Raw genomic sequence first — 27,876 nt, 5'->3', positions numbered from 1 at the left:
TATGCAAGATCATTTTAAATTGTCGTACAGTTGTGTTAAGATTGTCAAACTCAAAGCCATCCATTGTTCAATACAAAGCTGCTTCACCTGTTGAAGGAGCTTGATAGGTTGGCAGTGATTGGGCTGGAGACGCTGTTAATTAAAAATAGGATGGAGGGTATATGCTGCTGATTAATGAAAATCACTTTGTTGCCACTCCAAAAAGCTGGCTTCAGTGGCCTTAATGATTAGTGAAGCTGAAGTCCTTTCACTCAATGCGACAATCCACGATGTTTCGATTTGAGTGCATGTCCTCCACAAATTTGGTAGAAGTACCGCCAAATCCGTAGTCGAATGTAATGACACATCTGGCAACAGCTTGCCTAGCTATCCCACAAATCACAGTAACTGAAAACATATTTGAATTAAATATCACTTTATAAAAGGTCGCGCAATGTTGCTATCACTCTTGAAAGAATTGATGCAGATTGATGTTGCTTATATGGTGGCCAAAGTGGTAGCGGCTGCTGTGTTCACTTCTCCTAATTTGTCGCTTCATTGATTGAAATTCGGTTGCCTAAAGTTTTGCTGTTGATGTTGTTTGCGGTTTGCTCAATTACTAATACATGATTGACTCTATGTTGGTTAACTCGCAGAATGGATTTACTTTGTGGAATTGTCTGAACTTATACTATTGCTACAACGATTACAATTCGAATTTATCACTCTATTTCTTTTAAATTGTCAAGATCTATAAGAAGGCATTATAAGAACTTCTTTATTCATTGGATTTGGATGTTCATTCATGTTTGTATCCTTCTGTTCCAGCTCAGTGTCTGATTAATTAATGGAGTCGATAGTCGATTGATGTACCTAGATCCGCGGTTTAGAGAATGACCTTCCGCTAGCAAAAAAACTGACAAGCCGGTCAGTTAGCTTCTTCACGCAGAAAGCAAAAGAGGTAGTTGTGCTTCACGACTGGCAGAGTGAGAAGACCCTTCTTTGTGAAACGCACATTCCAAAATTTCAAAACCACTAATCTTTCTACCCTAAGATGATCTCCTTTAAATGACCGCTGCTCTGGTTCCAACAATTTTCCCTGCGTCTGTAGGCAGATCCCTTGAGACCAAGATCCGCACTAACGCTTACCAGCAGTTCGGCCAACTCAAGCTGTCGTTTGCTGCGATTTTCAAAGGTTCCACTAGAATCATCCGATCGTGTAAAAACGGCTTCGGAACCTAAGGGTCTCCTATCAGCCTGCATCGATTCTGCGGTGGGTCATTCGGTCTCAGTCACCGGCTGATCTCCTGACGCTTTGCGATCCAAGCCGTTTTCCTACTGAAGGTGCTCGCAAAGTTTCCTTCTACTTCCTTGTTATGTTTTCTTTGTCCTTAATGTAATTTAATGGATTTGCTGCAAGATGAGACAATTAATGTCGGACATTGATATGCCAAGCCCATAATGAAACGAATCCTGAAAACACTCGATCATTTGCAAACATATATTCTGATCAATGATAACGATGATTTTCTATGGTAAATCCGTAGAAAATGGAATAGGAATCGAATAGTCCACGCTCCATTCAGTACTGCTATATCTCCTTTCAATCATCACTGGAGAAGAAGAATTTTTGAAGTGGACATCAATAATCGATATCATCGTCAGCATTCATCTACCAAAGATTGATTTACTATAATGAAGAACTCATAGAAAACTAGCGGAGCAACTCGGATACTAACAATGAATGACATTTATCTATTCAGTTCAAATAGTTCGATACCTCATAAAAAACTGAACCTCAAAACCGTTCCTCTGATAGTTCAACTACTTCACAAACATCCTACCATCTTATGTGTAAACCTCAGCTGTCTAATTCAACCGTCAAATGTATTAACGACAAAACATATTGAGATAAGTGAACGACTACACAGCAATATTTGTAATACTTCTTTTTCGTCATCTAAAACGGAATCAAATTCAATTGCCTTTGATAACGTCAAAGATATGCAAACTCTTGATCTTCCTAATCCCACAGTTGAAATATGGTTAATCAAAGGTTTTCATTCTCACATACCATTTGATATCGATAACAATCTCATGATGAAAGTAAGAATACTGGTGAAGGTTACCAAGCCATCCACGAAACCGCAAGAGATCCAAGAACGCTAAATCGTCAACAGTGTGATTATGTCATGTAGTAAGAAGGATAAGAAATTCACTCTATTGAAATCAACACCATCTCTTGAAAACATTAAGCTCAAAAAACAGAGTAGCTTGCCAGTCAAATTATTGTTATTAAAGGAGCCACAGAACACTAATGGATCTCTTTGCCATGACGAAACAGAATTCTTGCTGTCTCAATCGTAAGATCTCATTCGATCACTGATCTCCCTTGTAGTAGCAATCCCACTAATGTGAAAAAGGTTATCTGCTGCGGCAAAAGAAACTAGTTCATTTTAAAAAAATGAAGCCGATTGATGAGTTCCAACATCGACTGTTAAAGGAAAAATGATAAAACAAAAATAGCCAATGCACGTTGAAAATGAAGTAAAATGTTCTCTACTGTTTATGGGAAGATTAGTTCTGATGTATGTCTTAAAATAATTAAACATAGCAATATTGATGTCCACGCTGCAGTTACGTAATTCGAGGGATAACCATTAATGCTTTCATGAGCTGCGATAAATAACTATCTTATCCGCTTATCATGTGCCTACTTTCGTTTTATGAACACGGCATTATATCTTCCTTATTATCGAGACGCACCTGCTGAGAAATCCACAACAATAAGAAGGACTATAAATCAAGAGGCGATTGAATTGTTTGACGTAAGTAACACCTATCTCGCTCAATACAATGTAACGCAATTTTACTGCCCGCATTAACTTGTCCTCAAGTTTGTTTGATCCACGAATGTTCCATAATTCAAGTGGCTTATCATCTATTTATGTTGAGGATATCCCAATTGCAGACAAATTAAACAATGAATTTGACAAAATAAAGACATTAATCAAAACCATCTTTGCAATCAAAGATATTGGATTTCTAAACACCCTTTAAGAAAATGATATTGATCAATCAATTGCTTGAAAGCAAACTCCTTCATGAAACTTTATTAGGGCAACTCAAATAACTTTTTAACTAGAAACAGTAAATGATGTCCAACTATTTTTGGCCCAACGACTTGAATAGATTATGGATGTTGATTCCATGATGCTAATGATCATGCAAAGATAAATCAGTTGTTCGCACAGCATGATTTAATGCTTCTCCAGTCAGCCATCATATGCCATTTGCCATATCATATGTAGCAGACATATCGATAGTCCATTAAGATATAATTGATCTGCTGGTTTGACAATGTACATTATTTGGGTCAAGCAGAAGACTTGTCGATTCATTTTAATAAAAATAATATTCAAATAAATCGTACTGATTTCCGATTTGTTGACAGTACAAAGTATTGACCATATATCAATTAACTGCGGAGATCCTTTCTTGAACTAACAGTTGTTAGTGGCGGTAATTAAGCAAATGATAGAACCATAAGCAAAAATCAAGGTCGTTCTTTGTCATTATTAAGTGGCAACAAGCTCTCATTGTCTTGAAAGAAACCATCACTTGTTGACGTGTCCTTTGGTTCAGCCGATCAGGGTTCATTAGCTGAAGCAAAGAAAAGTAGATTATTCTCACGAACGTGTTTGAGGCAGTAAAAAGACTAGTGGTTTTGATTAATCCACTGGTTGAAAGGTGTTCATTTTGGAGGATGGTCGGCCGTTCATACTCTCATTAGGGAACCATGCATATTGAAACTATATATCATTCAGTTACAGATCTAATTTCCAATGAGAAACTGGAACTCAGATATATTAATAGAGAGGGCAATCACTCAGCGATCGCTGCGGTGCTAGCTGATTCAACTACGTTTCAAACCCATGACACAATAGTAAAATAATTTTAGTTAGTTCGATAAATTTCAAAGAAATGTATAAGTTTTGATGATGTACCAAATTCAATTTTAATGACCTTCAACATTTTCAGTTCACTGTTACTACTTTCAGTCATTCGAATTATCAATTTGAGAGCAACTTCTACTATTCCAATTTCCACGTTGCGTGGTTTCAACTAATGATCTATTATTCAATCCTTTTTCAATTCGCTTTTAAATTTTCTTAATTCCAGTTAAAGCTATTCTGTTCTAGCAATTAATGCTACTTAATATTAAGTTAACACATGCGGTTTTGATCTTGTGTGATGTGAAACAATATATGTTGCTTTGACAAAATCTCAGATGATAAGATTTGGCTTATTATTGTTGATATTTCACTGGCCACTTTCGAAATAATTTCATTTTTAGGACGTGGCCTCCAATCTGTCTTTCACAAAGCACTGCCAATTCTTCAATGCTTGAAATAGGAATAATGAATATCAAAGAATAATTATTATAAACCGAATATCCCACTCTCCATACAATTATGTAATATTTTAAATGATTTCAAATAGAGTTCAAATAATTTACAATATTCAATTCTAGTTTCTACGATTGAAGGCAAGATTGGTTGCAAATTGGTTTGTTAAGAATCAGGCCAAATCTATATTGAGACCCATGAACCCGCAAACAACAATGAGACATAAAAATCATTGGATTTGTTGGGTCCTTTCAGCAGCAGTAATCTCATTTAATTAAATGACAACCTGAATTGCTTCACTAAGTTCATTGATTTACAATTAAAAAAGAACTTTATTGGGCAAATGTAAATTCCAGAAATATAAAGAGCAATAGGAGTATCACAGATATGCAAACCATGAAAAGTATTTTTTTAGGAGATCCTGCAATTCAAAACCTGGATATCGCTAAGTACTATTAGAGAACGATCAAATGCAAAATTGCAATAACGTGAAACAAAATCCAAAGAAATCCAAAAGAGAACAAAATCCAACTTCCGCCAAACCTTAGAAGCAGTTGAACTGTAAAAGGTGAATAAATTCATCTGAAGTAAAATAAAAACCTAAAGAAACGCTAGTTAGAGGTTTGATAGTCATTCCTTTCGTTTGCGGTCTGAAAAATAGTTGATGAAAAATGGCAATTCTCAAATACTTGGCAATTCGAATGACTCAGAAACAAAATTGCGCATTCAAAACAGTGATTGGTCTTGCTTTAATCCCTTTGACATCGTCTTAATTTGAAAAGGAGTTTCTAGTATGAGTTGTCATTTATTGAGAGTATATGAAATTAATTCAATGATTGAGCACGAATTTGAATTGATGGTCGGTCAATAGAGTGGTTGATATAGCAAGAACACCCTCAATTGAATGTAAATAGCTGAATGTTTTTTGTTCACTGGAAATATGGACCATAATAAAATGATATTTAATCTTAATGTCATTTTGCCGACTATCAATGTTTGGAATCGAGCCAAGTCTCAACAAAAATGATTATCACCTCATAGGTTGATACTCGCGACTGATGGATTTGGCTGTTGCAATATTTATGGGAGAAGTAAGCAACTTTTCAAATTAATAATGGATGAAATCAATTCAGCAATAGAATTAACTGGATGAGATAGGATTGTCTCTTCGAACACCGTAGAAGAAAGAAACCTGTTTCATTGTGAAAATGCCACTTTGACTTTTTCGTTTCACTTTCTGACTTCTCCAAGTGCTGCCACATAGAACCCCGTGTTTGAAAGATTCTATCAGAAAATAATGATTGATTGTTCTTTATTCCCTTTTGTTAAGATGTATGAACTAATTATTATTTAATTTAGTAAGTTTTATATTGTAATGAGTCGCGAAAGCTTCCCCTTGACAGCATTTCGAATCACTGGGAATTCACGTAAATAAATCTTGTTTTGATGGAATAAGTAGAAGTCCGCTGCAAATCCGAGCAGCAAAACAAAGATCATATTTCACATTGATATGTAAAAAAGTGAAATTTTTCATTGCAAATTACTCCAAAGCTAATGCATTAAAATAATTTACGATGGATTATTCTTCTTTCGTGATTCAACCAATATATCTATAATATTTAACTTTCGACAATAATGACATCCATTTACAACACTAAACAATTAATTTTAGCTTTCAAAAGATTGATAACCCTTCCAGTTGAACGAACGACAATATCTAAAGTGACATAATTAATATATGAGAAACAACAAAAGTAGTCGACGAAAAAGAGTGGCATCAACAGAAAATCATATTCTATTACTTGATCATAAAATGGCAACTGCAACACTATTCTAACATTTATTATAAATCAACTTTGAAGGTAGATCCGTTTTGATGGAAATTATTAAAGTTGAAGCATAGAGTAGAACAACCTTTAGGTACAAATGGATAAACTATTGTTATGAATCCCACTAATTTAGTTGTCTCAAAGTGGAATGTGTAAAATCAAAACGGCTGCAATCATGGTGATTGGAAGAATCTGAATAAAGATAGCCAAGAGAGAAATTTCAGGATTATTGATGTTTATTATTGATTTAGCCGTACACACTATTCTGCCATCATCTACTATAAGGTAAACGAGCAGCAGCATTGCAGCTTGATCATTTCAAATCTTTTTCAAGATTCTCCGCTGCAGGAGTTAGCAATTGTATTAATTTTGGAACAAGCACAATTTATTCTATTTTGTGATTAAAGTTTCATGACGTTGACTGAATCTATTATTTGTTTCATGTTAATTGTCTCAGACGAACAGTCACTGTGATGCCAAATATTTTATTGGAATGTTCTTCTTGACTAACGCATTTGTTTTCACAGTTTCATTATTTGTTTCACGAGCAATTCAAATATTACTAACTCAACTTAAATTAGAGCAGCTTCAGTTACAGAGCTTGGATGAATTAAAAATACGATGGACTTCGTTGTTGCTTGCTTTAAACCCATTTTTTACTCAACTGAACTAGATAAGCGAACAAACATTGAAATGAATCAATCAATTTATTAATTTGCAACAATCATTTTATCATGGACATGCGCTAGCAAGAGAATGAAGCTATAATCGATAATCAATTATTCATTTGAAGAAAACAGTCTTTGTATCCATTTCACGAATATGGTTGTTTTCAATAGCAGAAGAAGAATACTGCAATTTAAAAGTATCAATGTTTATATATGGGGCCGAAACATGATCGTAGATTTGCCCAAGCTTTGGATAGAATCCTTTTTCAACTAGTTTGGTTTGCAATTCTTCAGATCGGTTTCTTTCATGTTTACCGTCCGATCACCATTTTTGTACGACTATTTGGTGTATAACTGATGCTTGTGTGACGAGCGAATAGATTTAACGTCTCCTAATTGAAAAGATGTGGTGAATATTATACGCGTACTAAATGTCAGCATTCCGTTGCTAAGAATCTGCCACCAGTCAGCTCCCTTGAGGCGCGGTCAATGCACCGGGTTCCATATAAAGGACGCGGCCATTGGTTTTTCCGTTTTTCTTTCATATGGAATATCTTGATTTATTTTTTTATCATAAATTCCCGACAAAAGGAAAAAACCAAAACGGCGATTTACCACTGCCAATTTTAAGGGAACCTAATTGACCGTGCCAACTTTTATTTTTGACTTCTGCTTCAAATCTCAAAGCTGGTTGTTTTAGTCGGTGTGTTCATGCCATTATGAAAGACTGTGATTTATTGGCTGGTGATGTGGATCCGTTGGCACAGAATGTATTTTTCATTTCAGCTCTCGTGCCATGCAATCCCGCTCAACATTTTGTGTTCGACTGGCAAAACAGATTTCCAACTAGTGCTATTGGCCGTCAAGTAACAATTAGCTTGCAAACACGTAACAGTAATTCTGGCGGAGATGTGCAAATTGTTTTCTTCGCTCGCTTTTGGACACTTTCAAGACGAAATGATTCGTTTTAAACATAGCGACTTTTCAAAACTTACGTTTACAGATCGAAGAGATTTGGCAAAGGGGATCGGTGATGGTCCATCTGGTGGTGAGGCAGCAAAAACGGCGTTAGTCTGTGCTGGAAAGCAATCGCTCTAAGCTTAAAATCAAATTAAGTCGCATGCTACCCTTGTCTGAAAATAAAAGGATTCGAAAGCAGTTGATTGGCACTACGTGGAGCTCTTGCGAAACGATCAGCGCAGCAGATTCTTGTTCTTTTGTATGTTTGTCGATGGCCCCGAAGTGGATGAGTGGCTGCCCCGCCGGTGCTGGACAGTAACAGCCAAGCTAATGCCGAACTCCATAGAGATTTATTTTGATTGTGGTGCTTCCCTAAATGGCTAGCCTTACCCTTGTTCCTTCAGTAACTCAAGTGCCCGTTGAAGTCGGACGGCTGGTATCGGTCGGAGTATCATTGAAGTGGCCTATATTGCCTCCATGATGGTTTTGAGTCGTGGATCATTTCAAGATGTTCTGTATGCTCTTCTTGGGGGAACTCCAATTCCCATCATAGCCGCTTGAAAAAAACTCCCCAGGGTTTTATTGAAAACTGAAAGTGCTCAATTTTACTGTCGATTGCCTGGTAGAAGAGTCAGATGAAGATTATGCCTACTCTTCGTTGCCCAATCTGCTTTCACAGTTGTTACTCCAAATTCTAAAGAGCAAACCGATTATCCACCTCACATTTGTTAGACTGCTATATCCTAATTCTATAGCCTCTTTTGTGCAGCAAACTTCACCTTTGAGTCCTGCCACACAAAAACCGATCAAAGTTGTTATGGAGTCATGTACAAGACGGCCACTACTGATGTTCGCCTGCTTCGTGCCAATACTTTTCAGTGATTTCCAGTGGTCCTTGCAGTTGACGAAAGTCGATACTTTCTTCCCAACGTTAATCAATGCACAAACATGCGGTTGTTGGTCCAAATCAGGCACGACTACTTGTTGTTGGAAGGTCGGTACAGTTTTTTGCATTTACTTAACAATTGTTGGTGAAAACAGGCAATACTTTGTGATGAAGTAATGTAGTTGCATCCACCCTGTTGAAAGAGTTCGGTTACGCTGTAGGAATGAAATTTAATATCTGACTTATTCACGACATTTATATAATTTGGCTGGGTGAACGTTCGCAAACTCGTGGATGGCAAGTACCAGCGCAATGCTAATTAGTGTTGATGTACCAGTCAACTAGCCTGGTCACGCTGTGATATGTCTTCTTTTTAAAGATTTTGAATTCCACCAACGTTATGCTCTGTTGATGTCTTGCCTCAAGTCATTTCCAAAACGAATCATCTACCGTTATGTTCAAAGTCATTGGTTCAGCTTTTTAGGGGTTGAATCGTTCACAAGTCTGGCATTACAAGGAAAATGATTCCAGTTTCCGATCTGGTTTTGTTCACCACCACATTTGTAGAAAACACTACAGAACGATTATCAAGGATAAGGACTGCGCTCTCAACACGTATTCTTACAGTATTAATGAAAGCTAGAATCTTGAAGATTATCATGCTTCGGCTGCCAGCAACTCTAAAATTCAAGCTGCGGTCGGATTGACACCTATTGTTACAAATGTCATGTGGGAAAATCGGTCAACTGCTAATGATGACATAGATAGCACAGATAGAATCACTTCTGATGAAAGATCAATGTGAAATTTCATTGACGATGAGGAATATGTTGTCATTTGCTCCGTTAATGAAGTTAAAGATGATGTCAATCAGAATGAATTGAATTGAAAAGGAAGTCCTGCATGAAAAGAAATGTGTTATGCAGTTGATAATGGTTACCCAAGTAGTGAATCTGTTTGGTGCCTGCTTCATGGCTGCAAAAAGGTTCCACAAAATGTTGATAATGACATTTAGCAAGTACTCAAGTGGAACACAAATTGATCAAGAAATTCCACTGAACGCTTAATTTCTTCCACATATCAGGGTATTGTTCGTCTTGCTGATACCATTGCTAAACTGAAAGATGGGTCTCCCATCTTCAATACTGCTTGCAAGGAAAGCCTCATGCAATACAAAATATCAATGTATGTCTGTTGGTTGATTTTTTCATTGTTAGAAAGCTTGTTCGATGTCGTCTGGTCTTTAGGATCTAGTCCGCGCCAGCTGGGTATTTTGCTTGAGGCAGACCAGTTGGTGGTAAATTTTCTCGGGTTGCATCTTTCACCTTTACTGTTCAAATTACTTCAGTATCACGTTCTGAAACGTTTTGGTTGGCGAAGGGCTTTAGCCCAAAAAGGATGTGTTTTCCCTAAAGCCTCAAAGCACTACACAATCACAAAGATATAATTGGATAAAGTCATTTTCACCAGAACATCATTTTCAGTGGTAAAAATAGTGACTTCATATTTATCGTCATTGAACATTTTGAATCATCTTGGTGTATTTGTGGTTCGATTCCAAGGAGTTTCTGATGTTCAGAATATCTAGCGTCTTGTTTCGATTATGACGAGACTACGTGGGGCTCAAAGATTAGCAATTAAGGTTGGCCGCCTCTGGACCACAGCCTACACCAATGACAATGAAGAGTTACAAAGCTCAAGTGGAATCAGATTGGTCTCAGTTCAATGCAGAATAGACGCCACTTCTCAAACCCGTTGTTCAATCGTTTCATATCTATGCAAATTTGGTGCGCTGATGGTGCTTTTGCTCTTGCGTCACTAAGACGATCACATAACTGATCATAGATCATCCAGGTTCGATGTGATAACTGGTTGCGAGAGGTTTTAACTCAAATCGCCGTACTGTTTTTTATATTGGTGCTATTTCATTCCTGTTATTTGCAAGGTCTGGCAGTGATTGGGCTGCGGATATTCCTAATCGGAATCCATTTGCCGATTATCGGATCCTCATTGATTCGATGACAGATCTATAGTGGCCAAAGAAACTAGCCTCTCTTCCTTTGCTGATTTGCAATGCTGAATACATTTCAGTACCTGAATCAGTAATAGAAGCCGTGTTCTAATGCAGGATTTCAAATTCATCTTCGCTAATCGTGATGAACAGCTTTGGCACTGCGAAGGCCAATTTACTATTAACTAATTTTCGATACCACCAATCACCTGAACTGCAACCGTAGTTGATGAGGTACGATTCTATAGGATAGATATCTATCATTTTGTTTTCTCTTGCAGCAATTGATACTAATTGTATTGTTCCTGATATTTTGACAAGTGTGCTGATGCATTTGTTTTTAAATGTTTCAATGAATTGATTCAGTAATTCAATCTTTGTTTCTTTTGGTTTGGATGAAAATGTGGATCTGCCGCGATCACGATGTCATTTCAAGTGTGATTTCTTGATGAATGTGGTACATCATTTCTCCAGCTGGTTTTTCTGATGGTGCCTACGTAATAGCTATTGTACATACAGTTTAACGGTCACTGTAATTTCTTTTACATCTCCATTCTGTGTTGCTTTTAATATTAGTTCCTAAGATTCACTTTTAAATTCTATGTTGATGATTTGGCTAATGTGTTACGGTTGATTAGCGATTAATAATACATTTAACTCGATGGTTGGGTAGCATCAAAGGTAATCCGCTCACAAGGGCGCAGGCCTGCAAAGGAGCCGGTAACCTAGGAACATGGAGAGTCTTTTTGTTGATGCACGAGGGCCCAAAACTCTCCATGCCTCATTTTTGAAGAAGTTGGAAGACGTTGCAGAGTGGACCGCGTAAACCAGTATTTCACTCCACCCGATCCGCTCACTGCCACGTGCAATCCTTTGGAATGCGGCAATTTGGATTTCAGACCATGCTATCGCTTGCCTTAATGGATCTGTAGAAGCCGTGCTTCCTTGGCTCACCTGCTAGCTGGTCTTCCAGCTTGATCGCAAGTTTGGATTTATTAAGAAATGCTTCCCCACCTTCACCTCATTCTCTGATGTGTGGTAGCTGAACAGGGGCGCTGCTGTGAGATTCACTGCGGTTTACATGCGACTTCAATCTAGCTCTTACGATTCTGCTCTCATGAAGATGTTTTGTCGTACGGATCTTCTTACAATAATAGCGACCCATCTTTTCAGTGTTTTACCATTTCAACGCATCTTTGCTAAAACAAAGTCACAAAGACTTTCTAGAACAGTTTCTTTTAAGAGTGTGCCTTTTCGATTGTTGTTGGCTTTATAAATTTTTTGAAGAACGGTTGGATGCCTATATTCCATTGTTGATATCAATAGATGGGATCCTTCATTAACCAATAAAAACATTGTGCTTTAAGACCTTCTTTCAATTAGTTTAATTTATGGTTGGAATCATTTTGGTTACAAACTTTCGTCTGCTCTATCCGTTACACTTAATTTGAAAACACTCAAGTTATTCTGTTGCAGACATTTGGTGAAGGTAACTCCAGTGAATCTATATTATGGTTGTTGAATATTTGTCTCTTAGGTGGTCTGCTGATTTGCATAATTCTCTGAGTTTGATCAATGATTTGCTATCAAGATCACATTGTTTTTATGGCAGGAAACTATTTCATAGCGCTGATGCAACTATTGAATTGGTAAGCAGTTCATCGCCGAAATCATCGATAGTCGCAAAACCAAAGAAAGGAAATGCTTTGCTTCAGTAAGTGTTAGAAAAATTAAATTTCTTCTTACTGAAGGCCCACTCTTCTCGAAATAAGTTACATCATTGATAATTGGATAACCGGAGTCCAACTGATAAGGACCTTTGAAACAACGATAGATTCTTCTAGACCTAGATTAGTTATTGGTGAAACTGCTTTGGGCATGATTGATTAAAAGGGGCTTTGATTAATTTTTTTTAAATGGATGGATTTGATTCTATGTCGGGTGAGTTGATGGTGCTGGGCATTATTGAATTTTGGAACAGATGTCTATATTAAAAAAGCTCATTTAAGAGATCGGCAGCGTTGTCTATCAGAAAGGTATTTTAATCATTGACTGACGCAGCACGAAACCGCACTATAGAACTGAGCGACTACTGGTAGGCATTGTGAAGACTCAGAAGAGCCTTTTATAACTACCTCACCGGTCTTTTGGAAATAGTGTTAACTCTGTTCAGGATTCATGAGAACGTCGGAGCCACCGATGTTGATGGCCAAGTATTTTCAATGTGTGGGTGATCATCTTGATTGCCAGCCACCCCTCACAGGCGCAAAGAATTCGCATCAAATCATGACGAGGACCATCAAGTTGATATTTGTGTGTGGTTACAAAAACGGGTGATTTGACGTTGTGGCAAGTTCCTTCATGCAGGAGGACTCTGGTATCCCTTCGTGGAAAGAAGCACTAGGAGTGCTTTGCGTTTTGCTTGAAGAAGGCTAGCCCTCATTCCGAAGATGTGGGTGTTTGGATGTTTATTCCACTCATATCCCTATCCACAGTTGGTTGTTGATCGTAGACACTGACTTACCTGTAATCACTAAGCAGACTCATGTGAATAAAATAATCAACAAAATAGACTAATCTAATGTATACGCAAGTATTTGAGAATTGCAACGAGATGACATTGCAAAAATATTGGAACACGTGAATGACAATCAAATTGAAACAAGGGAAGGAATTTCATTAACGCGGCCACTAAAGGAACGGGTAGCAATGCTACTGCATAATGAAAAGAGATCCAACGGGCAATAATAATTGAAAGGGGGTAAAATTGGGTGAGCAAAACGATTTACCGCAAAAGTAGGTTAGTGGAATCAATTCATTTATTTATTAAATCCTTGGTTGATGAACCGGCTTCCAGAACTTAAAATGATCATTACTTTTGTTAGCATGTTTGCCGATAGTAAAAGATAGAGAAAGCAATTGTTTATGAGATGATTGTACTTTGTATGTTGATTGCAGGTCTTGCAATTGTGATGATGGATACCGAACTTGAGAGCAGAATAGCTACCGCGGTAGTCAATACGGTCTCATCATTTGTACCAAAATATTTAAAGACCTGCTGTGAGAACTGAGATTGTTGGACTTCTTCAGTCAGCGAAACGAATTTATCTTTGGAAGTCAGCAAGGACAGTATTGCCTTCCTCTTGCACTTCCTTCATATAGTCATTTGCATATTGGGGAACATTCAACTACCAACTGATTTGGAACAGCAATGGTTCCTGGTCAATTGTTCTGAGAGTATCGAATTCACTCAACGGATAAATCATGTTTGGAATGAGCCGCTAATGGATAACTGATTAAATGGCATAGACACGGTTTAAGACCCATGTAGTGGATGAGGAATGTTCCAGCAAAATGTCCGCTCTGTGGCCCTTGAGTAGCAGCAATATGATACCGTAAGCGGTATGCAGGAACGAGCAACGATTCAACAGTTGATCTGTAAAAGAAAACACAAAAAAATATACCTCTGAGCGATCTCTTCACAGTACCACCTTGTATTGGTTAGACTTCGTTGGTGAATCCCGCGGGTGAAAGTCATCAAATCCAACGGGAAGATGTATCACTTTTACTGAGGGCTTTATCGATTCAGTAATAGCTTCTATACTCCGACATAGCGAAATCAAAATAACCCACCCAGGATTACTGCATAACTTCCACTCTTCAACCATCAAAAAAAGGAACAAGTGATCAGTAACACCATTGCATCAATTCATGTGCAAACACGACACCACCTACCTAAACTCTATGCTGCCAATTGTGAATGCTGTGTGAATCATGAGACAAACAATGGACAGGAGGGGTACCTGAGTATGAAACTATTGGAAAAGCTTTTGAAATTGCTTCCGCGAAACAAAAACCCAAGGCGTAAATACATTGATTCATCTAAACAAAATCGAGAAACGGAAGGAAATTTAGCGTAGTCAGTCAGGGACGATTTTTCAAGCGCACCTCACTATGGCTGTCGTCATTTCTAGTGGGTAGATCAACCATCTGATATTGAAGTGTTATGATTTATTGTTTGAGGTTCTCAATCGCGTGATTTTTTTGCGTTTGAATCTGCATCTTTCGGATCAACCAAAAGAGCGGCAATGACGGCAGCGGCCAAAAACGTCAAAGAAGATCCGATTTCGATGATAGTTCATCAGTCCGTGGAAATCCAATTAAGGACGTTCTCAATTTCATGAAGAAAACTTTGAAGACCTGATGTGGAGTGAGCAAGCGGCTCCAGGGAAGCCTCCGCTCGTGTGAAAACTGGAGGTCCGTCGTCGATATCGTCTGCAAATTCTAGAGTTCCCTTGGATTTCTGGTCATTTTCAATCGCGCTTTCTGTCATTTGATCAGCAGAAGATGTGGCCAGATATTCATCATCCACATTTGAGGTTGCTTTTGATATACTACCTGAAGCAAATGGAGCCGTCACGGCTTTTTCCCCCACGGCAGGTAATCTGGCTGAGCAAATGGAAGCAACGAATGATTTATCGAACGGAATATTGGATTCATGAAGACACATGCCGAACTGAAAGCGATACGGGGGTCATGACAATTCATCACTCAAAAAGCTTTTGTCGCATTACAGTGGCCAATTGAACCAAAAAACCATTTGTAGCATATATATAATTTTGCCCGATTTGTTTAAAGATATTGTGGTAAGCGACATATCAAGTCATCCTGATTTTAGCGGCAGCTGAGGATCATCCCAAAAATATTTCTTGCGCTGTTGTCGGCAAAGCTTCATGCTTCATCGTTATAGACGTAATCAAAACACTCGGGGACATGGTGATTTCATCCTTCATGAAGTCACGCACATCAAGATCATTCAACGCTGTCCTGCTCACTGTTGTCATTGTTTAATACCGATGCTATGCAACCTTCCCTTCATGACACTCGTGAGACCCTTATATTTTTGTCTTTATTGCTGCGTTCTGGCGACAATCTTTGAACTGGTTCCATTCAAATTGATTATTTGGGTCGACTGTGTGAACAGACCCAGTCTAACATCGCAAAGCTGATCAAACGTAATAAACCCATTTGGCAAAGCTCAATGTTGATGTGCCACTCGCAGCAAATCACACATATTCGAAGAATTCATGTTGACTGGCGGCAAAATTGTTACTCTCGTCAACCTGAACGATTGTGATTGGCCTTCCTCAATTTCAAAGGAATAAACAAGGAGCAGCTGTCCTCTATCATCCACACCACTTAGTGATATGATTTGCCGTTTCTCCCTTTTGACCGGACTGGCAATTTCGAATTGCAGGAATAGGAAAGCCAACGGGTTTTGTTACATCTTTTCAAACTCTGCCACCCAAAGAAATTATTAGTGGGTAGCTGCTTGTAAAAACCAGCTCAGCAGCAGATGGGGCAACATCAAATTGATAAGATCTCGATGCTGCCCTTCCAAAAGCGGAAGCGCCGTAATTATGCACACAATCATCTTTGTTTGGCATCCAACCCCACTTTCTCGCACCAGCTGGGGTGGAGAACAAATAATCCCGTGGGGAAAAAAAAGACTTATTCTAGTTATACTGGATTCAAATGGATTCCGATAGCCAAACGGTTGCAAAGAACGATTGTGTTATAAGTAGCACCATTCAGTCCGGAAATAGGAAATCGCATCGTGGACCGATTAACGTTGCATACATAAGTTGGGATAGAATACAAACAAGATCGTTCATTTTGAGTTGATGATCAGCTTGCGCGGCTTTTTGATTCACTTTGAATACGATGTGAGCACAAATTTGGCCTCTGCCTGATCGTGTTGAATAACAGAAGAATTGGCTGAGCTGGTGATCTAACTGCAACAAGCTGTGATAGGAAACTCCGGCTAGCCCAGTTTCCCTTTGGCTAGATCAACACAATGTCATTTTTTTAGGCCTTCCTTTCTTCAACGATTCCTTGCCACCAGCAACCAACGTGGACGAACATGATCCGCCAAAAATTTTATCACCATCTACACGATTGGCCATTTGAGTTGCATTAGAAAATAGAATGTTCTGACAGTGGGTCAAATGGGCAAGAAATGTGTCTGTGTTCTACACTTCTGACGGAGAGCAGCGTTGAAATATGCAACCTTTTGATGATCATTGTGACATTTAAGATCCTACAATTAATTTTGTGACAACTTTCCCAATGCTCTTGATTGCTTACCAAATAGCCGCCGCCGGCTGATGAAAGCGGGCTGCTCATAATAATATCAGGTTAAACAACAGTTTCGTTTAACACCGTGCGCTGCTGATCTAATATTTCACGGTCATACGGCCGATTCCAATTCATTTTTTGAATCCCGCCGGAGGTAATGCTCTCGTAGACACCGAGAGAAAATTGCACACAAATAAACATTGCGGTTGTGAGAATTCGGATCGTCAGGATGTGTGGCATCGGTTTTGCTGACGGGTTCAAGCAAAGGAACAAGCTCAGCAGCTTTCAGATTCTAGACTAAACCCTAAGGTGTATTGTTAGCTGCATCAAACCGGTTGTCGCAATCATGCAAGAACTTAATCACCTGTTGGCGCATAACCTGCTTTAGCGAATCAGTGATAATCAATTAGAGAACGAAATATGATGAAAGGAGATCTTGCAAAGAGATCCCCACTTATTCGTATCGAATAAGGACGAGGCCCAGTCCGTCACAGAGGCTGACTGGTGCAGATACGCCGGGACCAAACTTCACATCTTGGAGGCTCACAACATTGACAAACTTGTTTTGAAAAAATTGGTTTTGCTCGCTTGGGAAACATATCAAGTTGTGTTGAATGAATCAAACCAAAGAAATCCACTCTTAATCGTTCTACGAATGAATCTTAGTCTAGCAATGTGATTGAAGGCAAACAAGTCATCAGCAGATTGGTCAGGTGGTGTAGCATTTCGTTATCTTGCAAAGCCTGTCTTATAGAGATTCGTAATTAATATATATTTCAATATATTTCTGCAAAATTTTTGAACGGCTAAATGAATGGATCCATTTTTGTTTTCAAAGGTCAAGTCAATAATCATTAAATGCGTTAGTCCTACTTCGACTTATTTTCTTGAATTATCAATATTTCGGCTTTGCCAATGCAAAAGAGGTCGAGTAACTTGTGGATAGTTGAGTTTTGTTCGCAGAAATATATAACCGGATGTGCGCTCACGCTAGGTGTCTGATAATTAAACAAACCTATTCCCTTTGCAGATCAACTGGACTTTAAAGTATCACTATTGACACAATCGACGACTGAATTGCTTGTGATTAATCTTGACAAGATGAAAAATGGTATTGTTAGTCCCAATTTCGTTAAAGATCATTAGACTATATCACCATTAGTCGTTCCACCATCATTATGAAGAACTATTCTTTATTACTCAGCTCGTTTGAGGTCTGAATGTGATCCAGATGGTTTATTTTCTAAACAGAAAAAGATGTTTAACGTTTTGTTTGATGGAGCATAACATTACTTGAAATCTGCTGATTGTTCGATCAGAAGTTACCTTGAATGAAAATCAAAACCAACGGCCCATGGAAAGTGGTAGATGATGACATTCATGGTTAGGATCGATATCTATTGTCATTTTCTCTGCCCTTGTGAATGAAATTATATTAATCTTTTCAGAAACAGCAATAACCACACCATCAATCACATTTGACGAGTTGTTCCTTGCGCACACAGCGTTGTTAGCATTTACGGCTTTTGAATAACACTAAGGATTCGTCTTGGTGACTTGGAATGTGCATCACATACGATAGCGTCAAGCAAGGAGCACGAACGTCTCTTCTTTTCCTTCCATTATCTTCATCAACGACACTTTTCATTAATTTGGTTCCATTTTAGACATCAGCTAATATCTGGAAATTGATTGCAACAGGAGGTGTTGTGACTGATTCACAATGGATTTGAACAGGGGAATGATCTGAAATTAAATGGGCTTTCTCTTAATCTGATTTTGGAATGCTGTTGGCTATCAATTTCAAATTCAATCAAAGCACTAAATGGATTGAAATTCCAAGTAACTTCAAAGTTCCACTGGTCATATCAAGTTCTGCTGTAATCACTAAACCAACCAGGGTTGAAACTTTGGAGCACGTTTATCAAAATAGTTGCTTCTTTGACGTCGTCGCTCAGTAACAATGATTCTGAAGAACTTAAAACGGTCCGTCGTCACTTGATTCATTATGCTCTCCCACGAGGGCATTCCTTGGTAATGTTTGAATTACATCAGTAGCATCGATTGCCTTGCGAGCTAAACTATTTCTTCCAAAATCGTTTCCTAACTCATTATTGTCAAATTGCAGAATAACAGCATTCGATGCAGTTGAACTAAATTCTGTTGAACGAGTAGGAAGCACAATAACGTTTTTTTGAACTCTGTCATTTAATTCAATAGTTGATGGATTCTAATAACTATATCAATGGATTATCAATTGGTAAATTATTTAGATTCGCAGATTTTTGATTCATCAAATGGTTCATCTCAACATCATGGTCTTCATCATAATTCCTAACTGGATTTGATTCGAAGGCAGCTTCAACTAATGGATAAACTAGTAGCAAGTTCCTTTCGAGCTGGTTTGACAGAAGCAGCAGCAAGGAATTTTAATAACGGAAGCTCATTAGTGTAAACAAATCTGTGATTCTCAAGTTAATCCAAATGTTGAGCAACGGCCACTCAGCACCAATCTCACGCTGATCAATCAAGGACGATTGAAATGCCAAGATGATTTGCTTCTTGCCATTGTGGCTAATGACGGAGTATCGAAGAGATGCATACACTGTGAAAAGCATAGAATGGAAAGTGAGGTATTCAATGAAAAGACTATGTCTATCTCTCCGGTCTGAGTGAACCTTTGAGACATATGATTAAGTGAAGTTAGGCAAGGTTCAAATGTAAAAGTAGAATAACTTCTACTGACAATCAATAGTTTTTCAACGTTGAAATGGAATATTCCTAAAAATACTAATGTAACTTCAATTAAACCAGTTGATGTGCCAGTAACTAATAGGATAAGTTTCATTAAAATTGTCAAAACTTAAAGACTATAATTGTTGAAGATGTGATAATTATATCATCCCTTCATATCTTGAGCGTAGTACGTGAGAAACCACAAATTGTGGTCAACTTGCCATCTGGACTATAGAAATATAGAACTTCTAAGGAGCAAGATTTGAAGGCAAGTAGATATATTTGTGTCACCTCTTCACGGACTGCATAGTGGAATAGATTTGAGAGAAGAAAATCGAATCATTCTAACAATTTAACAAGAGTGATAAGTGTAGTTGCTTGTCTTACTTGGAAGCAACGTCAGGAAGATGGTGCTTTGTGGTAATGTAGCTCAGGTCATTTTGCTTAGTCAAAATATGTTCTCCAATAGAACGATAACATATTTGTTTGTTCTTAAATCGAATATGAGTATCAGGATAAGCGTAACAGTGAACCACCAATGATTATCTACATATAGTTTAGTAAAGACGATTGGAGTTGTCATCTCATTGAATGATATTTCAACATTTAATGCTCCTTATATACCATCAGTACGGAACGGTATTCAATTTCTATGGATGATATTGCAACACCTGATTTTCGTTACCTAGACCATGAGGAAGATACTACAATTCTGCCTTTTGAAAATAGAACTTTGACCATTTTTTGGAGTTTCATCAGTTGCCCAATCACTGCCACAAGTATCTGTCACACACTGATATGGATGCAGAAAATGATCTTTCGAAATGGCATATTGTGCTTTGTCAACAACACTGAGATCAGTAAGATATAGCTTCAAAATATTTCTACTTTAAAAAAGGGACATGCCCCGTTTTAGTAAACATATATTGGCGGTCTGAAACGACGAGACTAATGTGGAATTGATGGACGAACTGGAGTACTGCTGGAAGAAAACTGGCAAGAAAAGTAGTTCATCGGAAAGTACTGGCTATAAATAATAATATACCCGCAGATCCCCAATAACTTGAATGAGCACATTCATTGAAGGTTGTTGTTTTTTTGTGACTTTCAAGATGTTGGACTAATAATTCATTTCCTGTTGATTTCCTTTAGTGAAAATCAAGTAAAATTGTCGATAAACTTCATCAAATAAATCATGGATGCATTATTTGGCTGCTGAATAAGAATTTCAACGAAACCTTTAGACATATCAGATACATCATAGCAATGTCGACGATAGATGATCTCTTCGGTTAATCAGTATCATCCTTTTAAGATCCAGCAGTGTCAATTTGAACTACATATACGGAGCTTATTCAAACCGGGCCACAGGACAAACAAAGATCTGACTAGTTTTAATTCCAGTTATTGCTAGTGTTAAGTTCATTTGTTATTGAATTCAACTAAATTGGAACGGCTCGCTTCAACGAATACAATCCTTTTTAAGGTTCCTATCCTTTTTTTTATAATGTCGATCTTCCTGCAGGTGGAGCGCCATAACCAATATGATTGATTGGTGAATATGAACCACCGGAGTTGGGGTTGAATCTTGAGATATTCAAAGTCTTAGTAGTGGAAACCACAATTATAAACATTTGTTCATCATATTAAATAACTGAAGCAGCAACATCGAAGTCGTTGTGCCCAAGTGCTTCAAATGATTGTCTTGATCCTGTCTCGTCCTGCCAATTGAGATCTATCGGAGTCAACATTATTTTGTATCCGCATTGTTTTTAAACAATTTTGGAGACATTTGATGCTTCTGAGGCACTCTAATATGCATCATTCGATTTCATCAATTGAATTTATTTTTGTTGCCGCAGGACATATCGATCTCAATGGTTGTCAGGCTGTTGAGTTAACTGAGAAGAAGGTGCAAATAATATATTTTGCTTTTGATACAAATCATCCTGCTTCTTTATCATCATACAAATTCGTTGAGGATTGGCAAGCATTCATTATATCTTTACTGTCGCCGGTAAGCGATTCTGATGATTGTTGCGCAAGCTCATCACACATTGGTTACGATCTGAACGGATTTGAGTCAGCATCATTTTTACTGCTGGTGAATAGTAACCGGTTGAAATTTCATATCTTTATGTACTGAAATCTTTCCGCGCAGGTGGCTTGCAATTCTTCACTGACGCTATCAGCTTCATCATTGCTTTCATCACCGCCACACATTGTGTGTGAGGATGCAAATACTCCATTGATGTATATACTCAACTGTACAATCAGTCAGACGATCCTCGGCCAAGTTTTTTGCAACACTAGCAGTTTCAGAAAGGAAATTTTACTCACCATCAATCCTTTTACTCTCCAACTGTTTTGCGGATTGATTGCAATTTCCAAATTAACAATAGCATCGACTTGTGCAACTTCGACGTTTCAAGATCGAAACATTTAGTTTGCTTTTCAAAGTTTTACCTATCATTATTGTTATTTCCTTATCTTTTCTCACTGAAAGTGTTTGTACTTGGCTGAGTGTCATTTTGATATTACACTTGACTGAAATCAGATTTCAGTTAATAGAAAAAAATTGCGATTGTTAAGATCTCCTGAAGCAGTATAATCATTCGATACTATCTGTCATGCTCAAAGATTGATATTGCTACACTGGATCTTTTACTTTATATGTTTTCCTCAAATATTGCCTTTCAGAGAAAGCTTATAATTGTGAAATACATCCCACAGAAGATTTTTGCTTCTTCTCAACGGTAATAGTTGATTTGCGACGTTAAGTTGTAATGTGATGCTTTTAGATAGACGATAGCAATAAACTATATATCAAGGTATGTTATTCAGTTACTTATGGAGGAAATCCGAAATATATCATATCATGCTTCAGCAGCGTTGGGATGTTTGCTTTTCAAAATAAATGAATGTCGTCCATATTTCACCAATGCCCGCAGGGACTCCAAAAATTCCATTGAGTCAATTGAATCAATCTAGAATGAATAGTTTGGGACCGGTTTTGAATGGACGATCTGCGCAGCATGGTTCAGAAAGAATAACTCCGATCACGCTGCTTCCGATGAAGTTAACTTCTTCGGATTCATGGCTGCTACTGATGACAACGAAGGCCCATGTAGAGTAGTCGCTATTGTTCAAGAGTTAATCACTGCTGTCTTTCAATGGGAACCAATCAGTGATTACGTTCATCTAATGGAAATGATCTGTTCAAAGATGTGATTCACCAATTTCGGAATCATGGAAACGATGACAAAGTTCCGGTTCTCATAACCGAAATCATTTGATGGATTATAATATTGAATGACATTGAAGTCAGATGCATTCCAAATTGGATTCCACTTGCTATGGAAAATTTCAAAGTGTTGCACTGACACTGCTTTTGTAAAGATACACAATGCTGCTCCAGCCAATTTTGCTCGACGAAATGGTTTAGCTCACGGTCGCCTGCGATACTACCGAGCCAAAAAGATCAGTGCAAATTACAGACATTCTCAAAGACGTGTTGGTCAATCGAAAGATGAACGATTAAAATGAGATTCATCATTATTCGTTAACTTGCCAATTACGTGGACAAAGCAGAAAAAGCACTAACTATCATCAAATGGGTTAACTGTGTTTCATTTAATAACTTCAGCAGGAGTTGCAGAAAAATAGAAAGATTCCAATCCAAGGTTAAATTACAATTATTTGACGGACTTGATGGCTTGAAATTTGCTGATGAAAAAAGAAGTGAATCAGATTCGCAGGAAGCTATTTTAATCGAGCGGCACAGCCTTGCTCAATAAGGTCGTGGAACATGCTCAGCAACTCATGAGGTGAACAGTGTGGATGCACCGGCTGATGATATGTCTACAACGGAAGGAACTGATGATGGTGGTTGATTAAACATGTTGGATTTCGATCTCAGTTGAAGCTGACCAACAACCGTTGTTGTTGACGACGAACTAGCAAAAGATGGCGAAATGTCACACTGAACACAACTAACTGTCGCTGACATAAATAGTGTGATGATTGATGTGTGTGACAAATTCAATAAATTTCAGCTCTTAAGTGCAAATGAAGGGCAAACGAAGTTTGTCCTCATCTCTGAATGGTTTTTGGCTTGCATTCTTTGGAGCCGCGGTTGATGATCTTTCAATCAAATCCAAGGCACACGTGTATAAATATTGAGATTGCATTACAGGAGTATGAATCCTCATTAGCGGTGCTGAAAGAGACGAGTCTTCTAAAATCTCTCCAATCACAAAAATGAATTATAGTGGAGATAGTCTCGGCAGATATGCTGTGCCTAACTAATGGAACTTGATAATTAGGTGATTCGGGACACGGATATATTTTATTGTTGCTCAAATTCCTAGCCAGATTTCAAGAACAACTGAACCAATGATTGCGCCATCATTCGTATTTGGATGGTCACTGAGGTTAGCACACATGTCACCATGCTTAGTCAAATCAGATAAAGAATTGATTACACGTATTTCTGAGAATACTAGCGGGGAAAGTGGTCTCATTCTTGAAATCGGTGATCCATATTGATTTTTCAAAAGGGAAAGAGACTGAAGATTCTAGGATATCAAATCATCACAAAAATGCTCCTACAATTCATCGACTATAGAGTTCCATTTAATTAATGCTACTGTGCGACCCAACATGCGTCTGTCTTGCACAGCTAATCACCACTGAATTATGTTTATGAGTCAGCATTGGAAATCCTTTCACATACCAAAAGAAATGCCAAAGTGGTTGCTGCATTTGCTGTCCCAACGTCTGCGCTGAATCATATTGACAGAAAACAGAATGAAAAGGGACGCATCAGCAATAGGCTTTTTGCAATTAAATCATCAACCAAAACCGCATTTAATTCAAAGAGAAACTCAGACAAGACTTTAAAATGAACGCCATTCCGAACAAAGAATCAACTCTAATTATCTGAACAGATAACTGATTTGCAATTGTCATATTCGTGGTTCAATTTGCTTACTGAATAATGAAGATGGTTTTCCTACCACCTGTCGTTCTTCGTTTGAACGTCAATTGAGGAACTCATCCCACTGCAATATCTGCGAAGAAGACGGAATTGACATCATTGAACAATTGACCAAAGATACTAGTTTTGCTTCTAATGGTCCATCAGAAGACAAGTCACATTCGAATGGTGAGTGTGTATTGTTCATAGAATCTGCAATGTCCTTGTTAATAGTTAGGTAGTGGAATCATCATTGAGAAAGTGCAAGCATCCTCACAAGCTATCTGGTTTTGAAAAAAATGCTTGATGCGTCTAACAGAAACCATAAGAACAACCAATCTGTCATGGACGCTTCTCCTAAACCAAAAAGATATATCATAGAGAAGCATTCTGTCTGGTAATGAGAGTAATCATCGATTGAATCCCTTGATAGGTTGAACAATTGTTGAAACAATTAAAATCAATCAACAGAATTGAGCACAGGGGAAGCTGAATTTATTGCAAGAGATTTCAAAATCAATTGATTCATTTGATAGTGACGAAGCCCATCCATTGGTATTAATATCGAAATGGATATCTGCAACGTCAAACAAAATGAAGTGAATTGAAAAAGAAAATCTATCTTCATCAAGCCCAGCATCACCAGTTAAGGTCAACAGAATTCACCAGAGAGTCTGTATGCAAGGTTAGAATTGAGACAGCCGCTTCTGAGCTATTTAAAGCCTTAGTGGTCGCAACGAACATATGTTCCACTACTTGGACATACTACGGTAATATGGTTTTGCTTCTGCTAGAATATATAACTCCTTTCGACTAGTCCTCTCATTTGCCGCCATCAACAATTACGTTATCTGAGAATTAGCTGCAACGACAGCTTTGTTGATGGGACGAAATTGCTCTCCTGCTGCTCTTCATCTACTTGCGTGAGAATCGTCATCCCACACAATGGTTGGAACTTGAAAAATGGACTCTAAAGTGTAAAGCAAGCCCCACTCATTTGGCCAAATACAAAAAGGGGTCACCAATCAGCAGAAATAACTTCACTGGAAGATTGTTACATCCATCTGTTTCCGCAGTTCAAGTCATTCAAAATCAATTAGATTTGATAATAATACTATTGCCGGAAAGTACATGATGATATTCATAATGCAAACGGATAACTTCTGAAGAAGATTCCAATGAAAGATAAGGGACTTTCAAAAGTCCTTCCTCCAATAAATATACAGCAGCAAAAAGAAGTCTACAGCATTTCCTGATTAGACCCTCATTAATAGGCAGGAATCGAACTTGCAACTGCAATGATTAAAAGAACTCAAAGCACTTTGAGTAAGCCGTTCCCACTGATGTTGAATGAGCCATCTATGATTTTGATGCTGACTACCATTTTTGAATATTGGTCGGTGCATTACCATTCAAGACGAATACTCTATGATATGATATTTCGATTGCAGTATCACCTCTACGCAATAACCTAGTTTGTCAATCAATCCATCATCTAAGTAGATTGCTTAGATTGCTAAATGTTTTTGACAAACCGACGAGTGGTCCATTTACCAGTATCATCAAAAAATGTATTTTGATCGTACTGCTTTCAGTTTTTTGTCAAAACAGAAGCTGTATGAACAAAATATTATTTCGCCTAAGCATCATTCCAGCAAGCGAATGATATTGGCAGCGACTGAGCATGAATTTGAGTTATCGCGGAAAGTCAAAACTGCCTCTTCAAAATCTTAGGTAGGAGCACACACTTCTCGTCTAGAAAGAAACAAAGACTTTTGAAGACTGTGACTTTACATTGTAATATCGTTTAGAAAATAATTGACTAAAGTATTTGAATAGGTACATATTCGGTATTGTGTTTCAAATGACTCATTTTGAGTGTTCCACTTTCAAAATTATGACAATTACTTCCACTAGTAGATATGTATAGTTGGCTCTATATCGCAATTGAAAAATAAAGTTTAAAGAGATAGCTCATCTACATGTTTACGAAAAAATATCTTCAACTGCAAGAGCAAATAATGTTCATGAAGCATCGATACAGCAGCCCATAGTCTTTCATCAGATCAAAAAAATTCTCTGTTCCATTCCTTTAACATGTAACCAATGATGAACAGTGAAGGCAGATGTTCTTCCACAAGATGAAGATATACTATGAATGTTAAAGTTCAATTAAGTTATGAACAAACAAGTGAAGCGTACTTAAAACAACTGCATTACTGGAAAATGAATCAAATAATTCATTGAATCCAATAGCAGTTGAATCTGGATAAATACTTCAATTCGTTGCATTTCGAGATAGAGAAGTTGTAAAAATCGCTCGTTTTCTAAACTTGTTAACTGGAATGAAAGTGAGAAGTAACTGAATTGCGAGAGCTTTGAACAATATTAGATTTGCTGTTTTGTCACTTCTTCAAAATGTGTAATGTAAATAGTAATTTGACCAAATTACTTCAAAATATTGATGTCCCGCAGCAACAGATCAAGATGTCGTTACAAAAAATAGCATGCAATGACTGCGTGCGCCATTGCCTTTCGTAGTAGGATGGTTGACTCATATTCGGTTATTGGAAATACGCCTTGCGCTTAAGCGATACTTAATATCGTTGCGATTGGATCCCATAAAGATACAAAGGTCATAGGAACCCATCAAGGTTGAATCATTATCACCACCTTGATTAGGAACTCCACTGGTGCTTTTTGGTCCATGCATTCTGCTACGACAGAATAATCGCTTTATCACTGTTTCAGTTCACGAAACACGCTCAGCGTCAGCAGTTGCAAACGCAACACCTTATTGGTTAAATGAAGACCTAGTCCTCAGGATAACATTTGGCACCATCAAGATCTCCGCCTTTACTTCCGCTGGTGATGTTATCAGTTCCTCAATCAGTGTCACTAATTTCAGTTAGAAGGTGAGATGTTGTAGAAAATAATTTTCTGTCGGTACCGACTGTGGCTTCACGGCAAGTCAAAAATCATTGTGATACTATTAGCGATTTATATTATAGCGATGATTGGTCAAGTCCTTGGTCGACAAAGATGGAACAACAGTAAGATTGCTCCAGATAGATGATCGAATGATGGAGAAGCCAAATGCTGCTGAGAAGTGATGCAACAAATAAAAAATCGTCGCTCATAGAGTATTACCATTCATAGTAGTGTGGCGGCAACTGCTGATTATATACTAAGGTGATTACAATGTTCAATCCTAATTAATCATCTTTGAGAAAGATTCGGTAAGCTGTTGTTGAATCTATTAATGTTTTTACTTAGAAATCA

At 37.8% G+C, this 27,876-nt stretch overlaps 3 protein-coding genes across 3 annotated transcripts; 1 reads left to right on the top strand and 2 right to left on the bottom strand.

Annotated features, from left to right (window-relative positions):
- Positions 1-1,719: 1,719 nt before the first annotated feature.
- On the top strand, positions 1,720-9,536 carry ASCRUDRAFT_7353 (uncharacterized protein; the record flags this gene model as incomplete). The annotated part of the gene is made up of 2 exons (XM_020192328.1): positions 1,720-2,085; positions 9,375-9,536. 2 exons carry the CDS (start codon positions 1,720-1,722, stop codon positions 9,534-9,536), a joined length of 528 nt encoding a protein of 175 aa, XP_020048193.1.
- Positions 9,537-14,883: 5,347 nt separating this feature from the next.
- On the bottom strand, positions 14,884-15,252 carry ASCRUDRAFT_69604 (uncharacterized protein; the record flags this gene model as incomplete). The annotated part of the gene is made up of 1 exon (XM_020191689.1): positions 14,884-15,252. The coding sequence occupies one exon, from the start codon at positions 15,250-15,252 to the stop codon at positions 14,884-14,886; it is 369 nt and encodes a 122-aa protein (XP_020048192.1).
- A 3,865-nt stretch (positions 15,253-19,117) lies between these two features.
- Positions 19,118-27,307, bottom strand: ASCRUDRAFT_7352 (uncharacterized protein; the record flags this gene model as incomplete). Its single annotated transcript, XM_020192324.1, has 2 exons — positions 19,118-19,245; positions 27,172-27,307. The coding sequence occupies 2 exons, from the start codon at positions 27,305-27,307 to the stop codon at positions 19,118-19,120; spliced, it is 264 nt and encodes an 87-aa protein (XP_020048191.1).
- Positions 27,308-27,876: the final 569 nt, after the last annotated feature.

The sequence above is a fragment of the Ascoidea rubescens genome (genome assembly GCF_001661345.1).
Source record: "Ascoidea rubescens DSM 1968 unplaced genomic scaffold ASCRUscaffold_4, whole genome shotgun sequence".
Lineage (NCBI taxonomy): Eukaryota > Fungi > Ascomycota > Saccharomycetes > Ascoideales > Ascoideaceae > Ascoidea > Ascoidea rubescens.
The sequence above is the reverse complement of the archived record's forward strand: the minus strand, read 5'-3'. Positions and strand labels throughout refer to the sequence as shown.